Genomic DNA, 15,707 nt, shown 5'->3' with positions numbered 1-15,707 from the left:
GCAGCTCCCCAGGGACTACCACGCAGAAGAGACTTCAGCCATGTAGAGAAACACTAGATTGAACTTCAGTCAACTTTTTAGAGTTTGTCCTGTTAGTTTACACTATTGTCGTTCCTTTACTGTGGGAATTGTGATCGAATCAACACAATATTAGCTACTTTAAATGCAACATATCAAAACACACTATGCAGGAGATTTTGTTGTATGCAGAAGGCATTGCCGTAGGATTCTAATTGCATTGACAGGCAAGACTCAGGTCCGCACTCTATGCAGACCGGTGCGCCATAAACAATCAGTGCTGCAGTAGGATCTGTGCCATTTATTTTGAACTTGACTGTTTTTACAGCATGAGCGGTCATGAGGTGATGCACTTGTTTTGTGATCAAAGCGAGAGCTACTTATGCGACGTGTGCACATTTGTTCATATCCTTTGCTAGTTAGTGAATCTTTAACAGTTATGGATAATTTGTAGTCAGCAATGGGGAAGTGGTTGCTTCCTACAAGAGCACAATACATGTGCAATTCTAGACGTCTTTGAAAAGCGAGTCAGGTAAAGAGCTTTTCTTCGTCTTAAAGGGCCAGTGTTGTATTTTGAGACGGGTTTGAATAAGCTAAGTAGTAGTATGGGAGTAATGGTGCATTTTATTTTGTTAAGTGGTTTCTTGCATCAAATAACACATTTTCAGTCACCTCCTTGTCTGAAGGAAAAGTGGATTAACAGGTTAATGTCAAGCCCTGCATGTTGTTTTTTTCAGAAGTCTCATGGAATGTAGACCTACATTGAACACCACACATTGTCTGCTACTGTAGGCTGAATGATAGAACAGCTATTTCCATGTTAAAATGTTATGGGATGCATTTTCTTCATTGTTTTTTGATGGTAGGCCTACATTATGATCAAATAGCCACAGTATAACTGTTATAACTTTAACTTAAAGCTCAGTACAGCCTAAGGTGTCCACAGCAATCGCGCGCCAGAAGTTGCACAGAATTTTCACAATGTTCAATTTGGTGCTCAGCAGACCTGAAATTTACTCAGTGACAAAACAAATTAGAGGGAACATTGCGAGTTCGAATCTCATCATGGTTAACTTTAGCATTTTAGCTAATTAGAAACATTTCAACTACTTACTACTTTTTTGCTACTTTGTATCTACTTGGCATGTTAACTAACCATTCCCCTAACTCTAACCTTAACCCTTTTAGTTAACCCTAACCCCTAAAAGCCGCTGCATGGTCAAGCATAAATTTGCTTCAACCCTAGCTAACGTTAGACAGAAAATCGTAACATATCATATGACGTGTGATGATCATCCACAAATTAATACATACCATACAAAACATAACAAATCATACTAAATGTAGTGTCTTGGATTTACGTACAGAATAATACGAAATGCACTAAAACCAGGTTGTAGCGCTGAGGTCCAATGGAGCAGAGGACTTACAGTACATAAGAGCTTGGCCTTTTCCCTGTTAGATTTGCTCAACTCCTGTGTCCTCTTTCCTTTTGAAAAAGGTCAAAGATAATTGAGAAGAGGGACTGTTGATAAAAATGCTCATGTTTGAAATGAAGCAGTGGGAACTGGGACATCTCAGACTTCCGACTGGGAAAAAATCTTTAGAATTTTTCTAGAGCTTTGACGTCAAGATCACTGTCATGATTAGGGTTGCACATTTTGGGGGATATTCAGAGGTGGAAACTTTCCGTGGGAATATATGGGAATTAACAGAAATGTATGCAAATTAATATTAATACCATTATAAACGTAGAGATTTTTTGCATTGGCTATATTTACCATATCATATGGAGACATAATTGCAAATGACTAAATCCTTCCAATGGAAAAAATATCTAAAATGTAGTTACGAATTGAACTTTAATTGAGTTGACTCTTCACATGGGATGATATCACTGAACAACAAAAGGGAATATTGAATGATCCCCAATGATCCATCGCGTCTCCCAAAAACGGATTCAACATACATCTGTAAAATGATAGTCTTGACACTAAAGCTTTGGTTGTCTTTCTCTCAGGCTTCCATGTCTTCTCTCTGGACCTCCTCAATGTCCACCTCTTGAACATCAGACTGAGGCCTCATCTTCACTGTCACTTTCCAACCTTGTTGAGGTTGGATGGTTGTCAGGCTCAAAAAGCCTCAAATTTGCTGGAAGGAGGCAACAGGGGAAAGAGCCTCAGATCCACAAAGTCCCTTCCACCAGGTGGCTGATGAGATATGTTGGCACGACTGCCATATTGCATCTCCATCCCAAAGTCCTTGCTTGGAAGTGTGATTCGCCAGACTGCCAAGAACCTTGCTCTCATCTAGGCCAATGTGGCGAGACATGGTAGTGATGGCACCATAGGCCTTGTTGATCTCTACACCAGACAGGATGTTCTGGCCAGCATACTTGGGGCCCAACATGTACACTGCGGCATGTATGGGCTTCAGGCAGAAGTCTTCACACTTTTGGATGTATTTTAGAACTGCAGTTTCCTCCGCTTGGAGCAACAGTGAAGTGGGCAGGGCAGTACAGATGTCTTCTCTTACATCTGAAAGCAGAGTCTGAACATTAGACCGGATGGTATTGTCTCCCTCAATCCGTGCAATGGCTACTGCTATAGGTTTCAGGCTGCTTACCACTCTCTCCCAAAATAGATCATCCAGGAGGATCCTCTTGATGGGGCTGTCCATATCGGCAAACTGTGATATGGACATTTCTTGGAGAGACTTCTTCCCCTCCAGGAGACTGTCAAACATGATGACAACACTACCCAGACAGGTGTTACTGGGCAGCTTCAATGTTGTGCTCTTATTCTTCTCACTTCGCTTGGTGAGGTAGATTGCTGCTATAACTTGATGACCCTTCATATACCTAACCATTTCTTTGGCTCTCTTTTAGAGTGTATCCATTGTTTTCAGTGCCTGGATGTCCTTGAGGAGCGTATTTAATGCATGATCAGCACAGTCAATGGGTGTGATGTGAGGGTAGGACTCCTCCACCTTAGACCAAGCAGCCTTCATGTTTGCTGCATTGTCTGTCACCAGTGCAAATGTCTTCTGTGGTGTGTCATTGATGACTGCCTTGAGCTCATCTGCAATGTAGAGACCGGTGTGTCTGTTGTCCCTTGTGTCTGTGCTCTTGTTGAATACTGGTTGAGGGGTGGATGATGTAGTTAACTATTCCTTGATCATTCAACCACCCATCAAAGATGATTGCAAGTCTGCTTTGTCTGATTTTCTTGACCTTCACTTGAAATCTGCATCCAGCAATTGAGTAGATAAATCATGTCTGGTTGGAGGCGTGTATGCTGGGCGAAGAACATTTAGAAATCTCTTCCAATGCACATTGCCTGTGAGCATCAGAGGTTAACCAGTTGCATACACAGCTCGAGCAAGACATCCATCAGCATTTCTCTACATTCCTCCATTGAGTCAAAAAACAAATGATTCCAGGATAACCATGAGCTGTCGATAAGGTGTCTGATTCATAATTTTCACCTCGAGTAGAGGGAGAATTGTCAGAGGTTGCTTGTTGTGAGCTCTGAGGGAACTTTATGCACTTGGCCAGATGATTCTGCATCTTTGTTGCATTCTTCACATGATTTGGCACAGTATTTGCAAATGTACACAGCTTTTCCTTCTACATAAGCTGGAGTGAAATGTCTCCACACATCAGATAGTGCCCGTGGCATTTTCCTGTAAATATTAGTAAAATAAATGAATACAATTCCATGTACAGATAAATAGTTAAGCAGATTAAACAACTCCTTTGTAAGATACATGTTTTAAAAATGAAACCTGTATGGAAACAGGTGAATTTACTCTCCTCAGTTAGCAGGCGTGCTAAAACCCACATGACAGCAAAAACGAACTAGCAGAAATTACTAGTTAACAAAAAAAAATGTATGTCATATAAAATATATTCACCCCACCCGGTATTGTAATCAAAACTTACCAGAAAGCATGTAGTCCTTGGCTCAGACAGTGTAGTAGTAGTGGGCTCAATAGCAAGATCTTGAGAATCACTGTGCTTGCGGAGGGTTGCAATTCCATTGAATTGGGGATAGTTTAACCAAAGTATGCCACAAGACCTAGAATTGCCTTGTGTATCCCACAAAAATTTCACTGTTAGTTTATAACTTTTTTGATGAATTTAAGCACAATTCCCCAAATTCCAGGGCTTAACTTCCCATGAATAATATCTGGGAAGAATTCTGAAAATATACTAGAAATTTCCAACCCTTTGCAACCCTCGTTCCCAGTTATCTTGAAACTATCATAACGCGCCAATCGCGCGACATCAGGCAAATTACATTTACTGGTTGGAATCCCAAAATAAATATACAAAGCGATTAAAAACACTTAATAGATAAAGGTTAAGTAGACTATGTTTTTAAAATGTTTGCCTGCTTGTCGAACATCTCATTCCAAAATCATGGGCATTAATATGGAGTTGGTCTCCCCTTTGCTGCTATAACAGCCTCCACTCTTCTGGGAAGGCTTTCCTCTAGATGTTGGAACATTGCTACGGGGACTTGTTTCCATTCAGCTACGAGCATTAGTGAGGTCGGGCACTGATGTTTGATGATTTGGCCTGGCTAACAGTCGGTGTTCCTAAAGGTATTTGATGGGGTTGAGGTCAGGGCTCTGTGCAGGCCAGTCAAGTTCTTCCACATCGACAAACCATTTCTGTATTGACCTCGCTTTGTGCACGGGGGAATTGTCATGCTGAAACAGGAAAGGGCCTTCCCCAAACTGTTGCTTCAAAGTTGGAAGCAAGATTACCCTTCACTGAATCTACAGGGCCTAGCCTGTACCATGAAAAAGCCCCAGGCCATTATTCCTCCTGCACCAAACCTTAGTTGGCACTATGCATTGGGGCAGGTAGTGTTTTCCTGGCATCTGCCAAACACAGATTCATACTTCAGACTGCCAGATGGTGAAGCCTGATTCATCACTCCAGACAAATATTTCCACTGCTCCAGAGTCCAATGGCGGCGAGCTTTACACAAAAGCCAGCCGATGCTTGGCATTGCGCATGGCGATCTTAGCTTGTTTGTGGCTGCTTGGCCATGGAAACCCCTTTCATGAAGCTCCAGATGAACAGTTTGTGTTGACGTTGCTTCCAGAGGCACTTTGGAACTTGGTAGTGAGTGTTGCAATCGAGGACAGATGATTTTTACGTGCTACACACTTCAGCACTCCGTGGTCTCATTCTGTGAGCTTGTGTGGCCTACTAATTCGCGGCTTAGCCATAGTTGCTCCGAGACATTTCTATTTCACAATAACAACACTTATAGTTGATCGGGGCAGCTCTAGCAGGGCTTTCCTTTGTTGGAAAGGTGGCATCATATGACGGTGCCACTTGGAAAGTTACTGAGCTTTTCAGTAAGGCCTTAATACTGCCAATGTCTATCTATGGAGATTGCTTGGCTGTGTGCTCAGTTTTATACGCCTGTCAGTTACGGGTTTGGCTGAAATAGTTGAATCCACAAATTTGAAGGGGTGTCCACTTGTGTATCTTTCATATCAGCGAGAAATTGTTTTCTAAAAGAAAATGTTAAATTACTCGTGTTATTTCTTACATTAGTACCCCAGGTCATCTTAGGTTTCATTACATACAGTCGAGAAGAACTACTGAATATAAGAGCAGCGTCAACCATCAGTACGACCAAGAATATGACTTTCGCGAAGTGGATCCTGTGTTCTGCCTTTCACCCAGGACAACGGAATGGATCCCAGCCGGCGACCCAAAAAAACGACTTCGTAAAAGAGGGAAACGTAGCGGTCTTCTGGTCAGACTCCGGAGACGGGCTCATCGTGCACCACTCCCCAGTATACTTCTCGCCAATGTCCAGTCTCTTGACAACAAGGTTGATGAAATCCGAGCAAGGGTAGCATTCCAGAGGGACATCAGAAACTGTAACGTTCTTTGCTTCACGGAAACATGGCTCACTGGAGAGACTCTATCGGAGTCGGTGCAGCCAGCTGGTTTCTCCACGCATCGCGCCGACAGAAACAAACATCTTTCTGGTAAGAAGAGGGGCGGGGGCGTATGCCTTATGGCTAACGAGACGTGGTGTGGTCACAAAAGCATACAGGAACTCAAGTCCTTCTGTTCACCTGATTTAGAATTCCTCACAGTCAAATGTCGACTGCATTATCTACCAAGTGAATTCTCTTCGATTATAATCACAGCCGTATATATTCCCCCCCAAGCAGACACATCGATGGCTCTGAACGAACTTTATTTGACTCTTTGCAAACTGGAATCCATACATCCTGAGGCTGCATTCATTGTAGCTGGGAATTTTAACAAGGCTAATCTGAAAACAAGACTCCCTAAATTGTATCAGCATATCGATTGCACAACCAGGGCTGGCAAAACCTTGGATCACTGCTATTCTAACTTCCACGACGCATATAAGGCCCTGCCCCGCCCTCCTTTCGGAAAAGCTGACCACGACTCCATTTTGTTGATCCCTGCCTACAGACAGAAACTAAAACAAGAAGCTCCCACGCTGAGGTCTGTTCAACGCTGGTCCGACCAATCTGATTCCACACTCCAAGACTGCTTCCATCACGTGGACTGGGATATGTATTGCGTCAGACAACAACATTGACGAATATGCTGATTCGGTGTGCGAGTTCATCAGAACGTGCGTTGAAGATGTCGTTCCCATAGCAACGATTAAAACATTCCCAAACCAGAAACTGTGGATTGATGGCAGCATTCGCGTGAAACAAAGCGCGAACCACTGCTTTTAATCAGGGCAAGGTGACCGGAAATATGACCGAATACAAACAGTGTAGCTATTCCCTCCAAGGCAATCAAACAAGCTAAGCGTCAGTATAGAGACACAGTAGAATCTCAATTCAACGGCTCAGACACGAGGTATGTGGCAGGGTCTACAGTCAATCACGGATTACAAAAAGAAAACCAGCCCCGTCACGGACCCGGATGTCTTGCTCCCAGGCAGACTAAATAACTTTTTTGCCCACTTTGAGGACAATACAGTGCCACTGACACGGCCTGCAACCAAAACATGCGGCCTCTCCTTCACTGCAGCCGAGGTGATAAAACATTTAAACGTGTTAACCCTCGCAAGGCTGCAGGCCCAGACGGCATCCCCAGCCGCGCCCTCCGAGCATGCGCAGACCAACTGGCTGGTGTGTTTACGGACATATTCAATCAATCCCTATCCCAGTCTGCTGTTCCCACATGCTTCAAGAGGGCCACCATTGTTCCTGTTCCCAAGAAAGCTAAGGTAACTGAGCTAAACGATTACCGCCCCGTAGCACTCACTTCCGTCATCATGAAGTGCTTTGAGAGACTAGTCAAGGACCGTATTACCTCCACCCTACCTGACACCCTAGACCCACTCCAATTTGCTTACCGCCCAAATAGGTCCACAGACGATGCAATCTCAACCACACTGCACACTGCCCTAACCCACCTGGACAAGAGGATTACCTATGTGAGAATGCTGTTCATCGACTACAGCTCGGCATTTAACACCATAGTACCCTCCAAGCTCGTCATCAAGCTCAAGACCCTGGGTCTCGACCCCGCCCTGTGCAACTGGGTACTGGACTTTCTGACTGGCCGCCCCCATGTGGTGAGGGTAGGCAACATCTCCACCCCGCTGATCCTCAACACTGGGGCCCCACAAGGGTGCGTTCTGAGCCCTCTCCTGTACTCCCTGTTCACCCACGACTGCGTGGCCACGCACGTCTCAAACTCCATCATCAAGTTTGCGGACGACACAACAGTGGTAGGCTTGATTACCAACAACGACGAGACGGCCTACAGGGAGGAGGTGAGGGCCCTCGGAGTGTGGTGTCAGGAAAATAACCTCACACTCAACGTCAACAAAACTAAGGAGATGATTGTGGACTTCAGGTAACAGCAGAGGGAACACCCCCCCTATCCACATCGATGGAACAGTAGTGGAGAGGGTAGCAAGTTTTAAGTTCCTCGGCATACACATCACAGACAAACTGAATTGGTCCACCCACACGGACAGCATCGTGAAGAAGGCGCAGCAGCGCCTCTTCAACCTCAGGAGGCTGAAGAAATTCGGCTTGTCACCAAAACCACTCACAAAACTTCTACAGATGCACAATCGAGAGCATCCTGGCAGGCTGTATCACCGCCTGGTACGGCAACCGCTCCGCCCACAACCGTAAGGCTCTCCAGAGGGTAGTGAGGTCTGCACAACGCATCACTGGGGGCAAACTACCTGCCCTCCAGGACACCTACACCACCCGATGTTACAGGAAGGCCATAAAGATCATCAAGGACAACAACCACCCGAGCCACTGCCTGTTCACCCCGCTATCATCCAGAAGGCGAGGTCAGTACAGGTGCATCAAAGCTGGGACCGAGAAGCTGTTTTTCAGTCTCTATCTCAAGGCCATCAGACTGTTAAACAGCCACCACTAACATTGAGTGGCTGCTGCCAACAGACCCAACTCCAGCCACTTTAATAATGGGAATTGATGGGAAATTATGTAAAATATATCACTAGCCACTTTAAACAATGCTACCTAATATAATGTTTACATACCCTACATTATTCATCTCATATGTATACATATATACTGTACTCTATCATCGACTGCATCCTTATGTAATACATGTATCACTAGCCACTTTAACTATGCCACTTTGTTTACATACTCATCTCATATGTATATACTGTACTCGATACCATCTACTGTATCTTGCCTATGCCGCTTTGTACCATCACTCATTCATATATCTTTATGTACATATTCTTTATCCCCTTACACTTGTGTGTATAAGACAGTAGTTTTGGAATTGTTAGTTAGATTACTTGTTGGTTATTACTGCATTGTCTGAACTAGAAGCACAAGCATTTCGCTACACTCGCATTATCATCTGCTAATCATGTGTATGTGACAAATAAAATTTGATTTGATTTGACAGAGTTCCTCTCTGGAGCTGGGAGAAACATTCCAGAAGGACAACCATCTATGCAGCACTCCACCAATCAGGCCTTTATGGTTGAGTGGCCAGACTGAAGCCACTCCTCAGTAAAAGGCACATGATAGCCCACTTGGAGTTTGCCAAAAGACACCTAAATACTCTGACCATGAGAAACAAGATTATATGGTCTGATAGAACCAAGATTTATCTCTTTGGTCTGAAGGAAACCTGGCACCATCCCTACGGTGAAGCATGGTGGTGGCAGCATCAGGCTGTGAGGATGTTTTTCAGTGGCAGGGACTGGGAGACTAGTCAGGATCGAGGGAAAGTTAACAGAGCAAAGTACAGAGATCCTTGATTTATAACCTGTTTTAGAACACTCAGGACCTCAGACTGGGGTGAAGGTTCACCTTCCAACAGGACAACAACCCGAAGCACACAGCCAAGACAATGCAGGAGTGGCTTCGGGACAAGTCACTGAATATCCTTGAGTGGCCCAGCCAGAGGCCTGGACTTGAACCTAATCGAACATCTCTGGAGAGACCTGCAAATCACTATACAGCGACGCTCCCCATCCAACCTGACAGAGCTTGAGAGGATCATCGGAGAAGAATGGAAGAAACTCCCCAAATACAGTTGTGTCAAGCTTGTAACGTCATACCCAAGAAGACTCTGGGCTGTAATCGCTGCCAAAGGTGCTTCTACAAAGTACTGAGTAAAGGTTCTGAGTACTTATGTAAATGTGAAATTTCAGTTTTTGTAATAAATTTGCAAAATATTCTGAACCTGTTTTTGCTTTGTCATTATGGGATATTGTGTGTAGATTGACGCAGGAAAAAAACTATTGAATCCATGTTAGAATAAGGCTGTAGTGTAACAAAGTGGAAAAAGTCAAAGGGTCTGAATACTTTCCATATGCAGCGTAGAGTAAATTTATTTTGCAATGCTCACGCACGCACGCGGGTGGTCACGCGGGTGGTGTGGTCAGTATCTTTTTTTTTTTTTATCGCTGATAAAAGTTAACGGCCATATGTTTCAAAAGCCATATTGCAAGGGAGGATTGAGGTTTCTAAACGTTAAAACACAGCATCGGGATTGTAGATGACATGAGCCAGTCGTTGGCGACTCTAATCGCTGAAAACTTTAGGGTGAAGGCAGAATACCTCCTAGAGTTTGAGAGCTAGATACAGTTGTGCTTCCTCGACAAAATGAGGCTATCGAAGAGTGGAATATCATCTTCCATGTGCTATTAACGAAATGACACCACTCGACCACTTATCGGTTTCCGGGTTACTAAGGGTGGAGGAGAGAGGACGGAGGACAGACTTGCCAAAATGAGACCCCCCCCCTTATATCCAACTATTTAAGCCATTTATGCAGCAACAATAACATCAAATGTCTGTCAGTGCTCAATGAGGGGATAAAGAGATTTGCTGCCAAAGTGCTCAGCTATGAAGTGTTATTACAGTGTTTAGGCCTGGTTGACTAAGCAGACTGAACTGTGTTTCTTGTCTGAGGTCTCTGATGGGTCTACCTGATAAAAAATGTGTGTGTAGCTACAGAAACATAATCTAATCGAGCTTGTTTTAGTTGGAGAGAAGCCAATAGAGGATTGCTTCAGTGTGTGTTTTGTGGTAGACTCGTATAGGCTACCGATTTCATGATCTAGGGCATCAAGAAGTAGGGATGCACGATATTATGTTTTTGGCCGAGTCCGATATTTTCCTTGCCAAAAAAAACGATACTGATATTAAAAATGTTTGCGTCCTTTTTAAGCATTCTAGTACAATTAGTTGAAACACACATACACACTGACCAACAAGTTATTTTGTTGGCATTTACGCATGTCCCAATTACCAGTAAAACATAATCAAAACCTATTTCTTTCACTTGTTCTGTTTTGTTGTTCTCAACCAGCGAAGTTTTCACGTAAACTCTGTTTCTTGTCTGCATCGAAGTAGCGGTCCTTGTACCTAGCATTGAGCATGGTGTGACACAGTAGAGGTTCAGAGAATTCCACCGTATTGCTTGTTCACAGCCTCTAGTAGAGTACTTTTCCAAGTTAACCCGATGGTCTGTTAAAATTTTTGTTGAGCAGGCGTTTCAATGCCATGACAGGGTATCACGTCTGCTGCAGACACAGTTGAGCTTATTTCTCGAGTCAGTTGTTCGAATGGAGCTAGGCGAGTTTTTCAAACACGTTCTCAAATGCCATTGAAATGGCAGCAGCGGTATGAGAACGAGCATATTCTTGAGCATGCAATACAGCTTTAGTCAGTAGGAAATCCTCGTAGAACAAATGTGCTGTTAGACTCATAATGCTCATGGCGCTGACATCACTGGTCCAAATGTCAGTCGTGAAGCTAATAGCAGTGATGCCCATTAGAGGTCGGCCGATTATGATTTTTCAACACCGATACCGATTATTGGAGGGCCAAAAAAGCCCATACCGTCTAATCGGCCGATTTATATTTAAAAAAAAATATATATTTTTTAAATTCAATTCATTAATTTATTTGTGTGTGTATATATATATTATTTGTAATAATGACAATTACAACAATACTGAATGAACATTTATTTTAACTTAATATAATACATCAATAAAATCAATTTAGCCTCAAGTAAATAATGAAACATGTTTAATTTGGTTTAACTAATGCGAAAACAAAGTGTTGGAGAAGAAAGTAAAAGTGCAATATGTGCTATGTAAGAAAGCTAACATTTCAGTTCCTTGCTCAGAACATGAGTCTTCAATATTCCCAGGTAAGAAGTTTTAAGGTTGTAGTTCTAGGAATTATAGGACTATTTCCCACGCACAACGAAGAGCTGCTGGCAAAACAGTCCGATTATATGCAACGCAGGACACGCAAGATAATATCAAGTAATATCATCAACCATGTGTAGTTAACTAGTGATTATGACTTGTTTTTTACAAGATAAGTTTAATGCTAGCTAGCAACTTACCTTGGCTTACTGCAGTCGCGTAACAGGCAGTCTCCTTGTGGAGTGCAACGAGAGAGAGGCAGGTCGTTATTGCATTGGACTAGTTAACTGTAAGGTTGCAAGATTGGATCCCCCGAGCTGACAAGGTGAAAATCTGTCGCTCTGCCCCTGAACAAGGTTGTTCCTAGGCCGTCATTGAAAATAAGAATGTGTTCTTAACTGACTTGCCTAGTTAAATAAAGGTATAAAAATAATAATATATTTTTATTTTAATCGGCAAATCGACGCACAAAAATACCGATTTCCGATTATGAAAACTTTCAATCGGCCCTAATTAATCAAGTAGCTCATGGATGCTGTGTAACTCCAGTAGGGCAGCATCTGAAAAATGACGCCTACTTGGTAGTGTGTGCCAGTGCTCGATCCAGTCGGGGAAAGCCAACATCATACACAACAGAGAACGGTTGATTGTCAAGGGCAATGAATTCCATTATCTTGGCTTTAATGGACTTCCCCTTTGAGTTGTCTCGCTGAAATATTTGTACTTTTTCAAATGACTGCTTGACTTGTTGACTGTTCGATCCACACAGCAGACATTGTTGGCTAGGTTAGGAATGCTGTGTTGCACATGTAGCGCTATATTTTTCATGGCGTCATTACGTCATCTACGATATATATGTATGTACGTCAGCTTTGACATCGGTTTTCACATTGGTGTAAAACTAGACATCGGGCTGATGTTGCCATTTTTAGCTAATATTGGCCGAATCCGATATCGTGCATCCCTATCAAAAAGGTTTGTACATTGGGACAGTGAAGGTGTAGACTTAAAAGGTCTTACTGACACCACACAGGTTGCCCTGGTGATCTGCAGTGCTGGCCTGGTCTCTTAACTGTGTCTCTCCTCTTTTACTAGGAGACTGAGGGTGACCCCCTCTATGAGATCTCTATGCAGGAGGAGGTGTCGGCTCGCCTTCACTTCATTAAATTTGAAAATGCCTATATCGAAACCTGCCTGGACTTTATCAAAGATCACCTGGTCAACACTGACACCAAAGTCATCAAAGCCACCGGTGGAGGGGCTCACAAGTTTAAAGATCTCATAGAGAAGAAACTGAAACTCAGGTGAGTTTTATTTTTAAAGACCCTATGACCAGTAGAAGGTTTTGCTTATTATAATGTAGCTATTCTTTGTTTTGATTAGGGTGGACAAGGAGGATGAAATGACATGCCTGATCAAGGGCTGCAACTTTGTGCTGAGGAATATCACCCATGAGGCCTTTGTCTATGCCAAGCATGCAGACTCTGAGTTCCGCTTCCAGAACACTCACCCTGACATTTTCCCTTACCTGCTCATCAACATCGGCTCAGGGGTGTCCATTTTCAAGGTACCAATGCCTGACACTCCAGATCTGGTGTGACGTGGCCTATGTAGACTTACCCATTAATTCAACAATCTTTCTCTCCAAACAGGTTGAATCAGAGGATACATTTGAGCGTGTTGGAGGAAGCTCCATAGGTGGGGGGACATTCTGGGGCCTTGGAGCACTGCTCACAAAAACAAAGGTAAAACCCCTCCTCACCCCCATGCTGAGACTTATTTTTTACATTTTTATTTCACCTTTATTTAACCAGGTAGGCCAGTTGAGAACAAGTTCTCATTTACAACTGCAACCTGGCCAAGATGAAGCAAAGCAGTGTGACACACAACAATACAGAGTTACACATGGAGTAAACAATAAACAAGCCAATAATACATTAAACAAATCAATGACACAGTAGAAAAAAGAAAGTCTGTATACATTGTGTGCAGAAGGCATGAGGAGGTAGGCAATAATAGGCCATAGGAGCGAATAGTTACAATTTAGCAGATTAACACTGGAGTGATAAATGAGCAGATGATGATGTGCAAGTAGAGATACTGGTGTGCAAAAAGAAAAGTAAATAAAATAAAAACAGTATGGGGATGAGGTAGATTGGGTGGGCTATTTACAGATGGACTATGTACAGCTGCACCGATCGGTTAGCTGCTCAGATAGCTGATGTTTAAAGTTGGTGAGAGAAATAAAAGTCTCCAACTTCAGCGATTTTTGCAATTCGTTCCAGTCACTGGCAGCAGAGAACTGGAAGGGAAGGCGGCCAAATTGTTGGTGTTGGCTTTGGGGACGATCAGTGAGATATACCTGCTGGAACGTGTGCTATGGGTGGGTGTTTTTATCGTGAACTGAGATAAGGCGGAGCTTTACCTTGCATAGACTTATAGATGACCTGGAGCCAGTGGGTCTGGCGACGAATATGTAGCGAGGGCCAGCCGACTAGAGCATACAGTTCGCAGTGGTGGGTGGTATAAGGAGATTTGGTAACAAAACGGATGGCACTGTGATAGACTGCATCTAGTTTGCTGTGTAGAGTGTTGGAAGCTATTTTGTAGATGACATCGCCGAAGTCGAGGATCGGTAGGATAGTCAGTTTTACTAGGGTAAGTTTGACAGCGTGAGTGAAGGAGGCTTTGTTGCAAAATAGAAAGCCGATTCTAGAATAGATTTTTGATTTGAGATGTTTAATATGAGTCTGGAAGTAGAGTTTACAGTCTAGCTAGACACCTAGGTATTTATAGTTGTCCACATATTCTAGGTCGGAACCGTCCAGGGTGGTGATACTAGTCGGGCGGGCGGGTGCGGGCAGCGAACAGTTGAAAAGCATGCATTTGGTTTTACTAGCGTTTAAGAGCAGTTGGAGGCCACGGAAGGAGTGTTGTATGGCATTGAAGCTCGTTTGGAGGTTAGTTAGCACAGTGTCCAAGGAAGGGCCAGAAGTATACAGAATGGTGTCGTCTGCGTAGAGGTGGATCAGGGAATCGCCCGCAGCAAGCGCGACATCATTGATATATACAGAGAAAAGAGTCGGCCTGAGAATTTAACCCTGTGGTACCCCCATAGAGACTGCCAGAGGTCCAGACAACATGCCCTCTGATTTGACACACGGAACTCTGTCTGCAAAGTAGTTGGTGAACCAGGCGAGGCAGTCATTAGAAAAACCAAGGCTATTGAGTCTGCCGATAAGAATACAGTGATTGACAGAGTCGAAAGCCTTGGCCAGGTCGATGAAGATGGCTGCACAGTACTGTCTTTTATCGATGGCGGTTATATAATTTACTACCTTGAGCGTGGCTGAGGTGCACCCGTGACTGGCTCGGGAAGCCGGATAGCACAGTGGAGAAGGTACGGTGGGATTCGAAATGGTCAGTGATCTGTTTTATTAACTTGGCTTTCGAAGACTTTAGATAGGCAGGGCAGGATGGATATAGGTCTGTAACAGTTTGGGTCTAGGGTGTCACCCCCTTTGAAGAGGGGGATGACCGTGGCAGCTTTCCAATCTTTAGGAATCTCGGATGATATGAAAGAGGTTGAACAGGCTGGTAATAGGCGGCGGATAGTTTTAGAAAGAGAGGGTCCAGATTGTCTAGCCCAGCTGATTTGTACGGGTCCAGGTTTTGCAGCTCTTTCAGAACATCTGCTGTCTGGATTTGGGTGAAGGAGAAGCTGGGGAGGCTTGGGCGAGTAGCTGCGGCAGGGGGGGAGCTGTTGGCTGAGGTTGGAGTAGCCAGGAGGAAGGCACGGCCAGCCGTTGAGAAATGCTTATTGAAATTTTTGATTATCATGGATTTTTCAGTGGTGATCGTGTTATCTAGCCTCAGTGCAGTGGGCAGCTGGGAGGAGGTGCTCTTGTTCTCCATGGACTTTACAGTGTCCCAAAACTTTTTGGAGTTAGAGCTACAGGAGGCGAATTTCTGCTTGCTTGA

At 43.8% G+C, this 15,707-nt stretch overlaps 1 protein-coding gene across 2 annotated transcripts in view; it reads left to right on the top strand.

Annotated features, from left to right (window-relative positions):
- The window catches only part of LOC112254489 (4'-phosphopantetheine phosphatase), a 34,757-nt gene that overhangs the window by 982 nt on the left and 18,068 nt on the right, over positions 1 to 15,707 (top strand). For both annotated transcript variants that reach the window (XM_024427149.2, XM_024427150.2), the window contains exons 3-5: positions 12,822 to 13,030; positions 13,110 to 13,293; positions 13,379 to 13,471. In XM_024427149.2, the coding sequence (XP_024282917.1) occupies positions 12,822 to 13,030; positions 13,110 to 13,293; positions 13,379 to 13,471 (486 nt within the window). The remainder of the gene's footprint in view (positions 1 to 12,821; positions 13,031 to 13,109; positions 13,294 to 13,378; positions 13,472 to 15,707) is intronic.

Source organism: Oncorhynchus tshawytscha, linkage group LG07 (assembly GCF_018296145.1).
Source record: "Oncorhynchus tshawytscha isolate Ot180627B linkage group LG07, Otsh_v2.0, whole genome shotgun sequence".
Taxonomy (NCBI): domain Eukaryota; kingdom Metazoa; phylum Chordata; class Actinopteri; order Salmoniformes; family Salmonidae; genus Oncorhynchus; species Oncorhynchus tshawytscha.
This window is presented reverse-complemented; position numbering and strand designations above follow the sequence as displayed.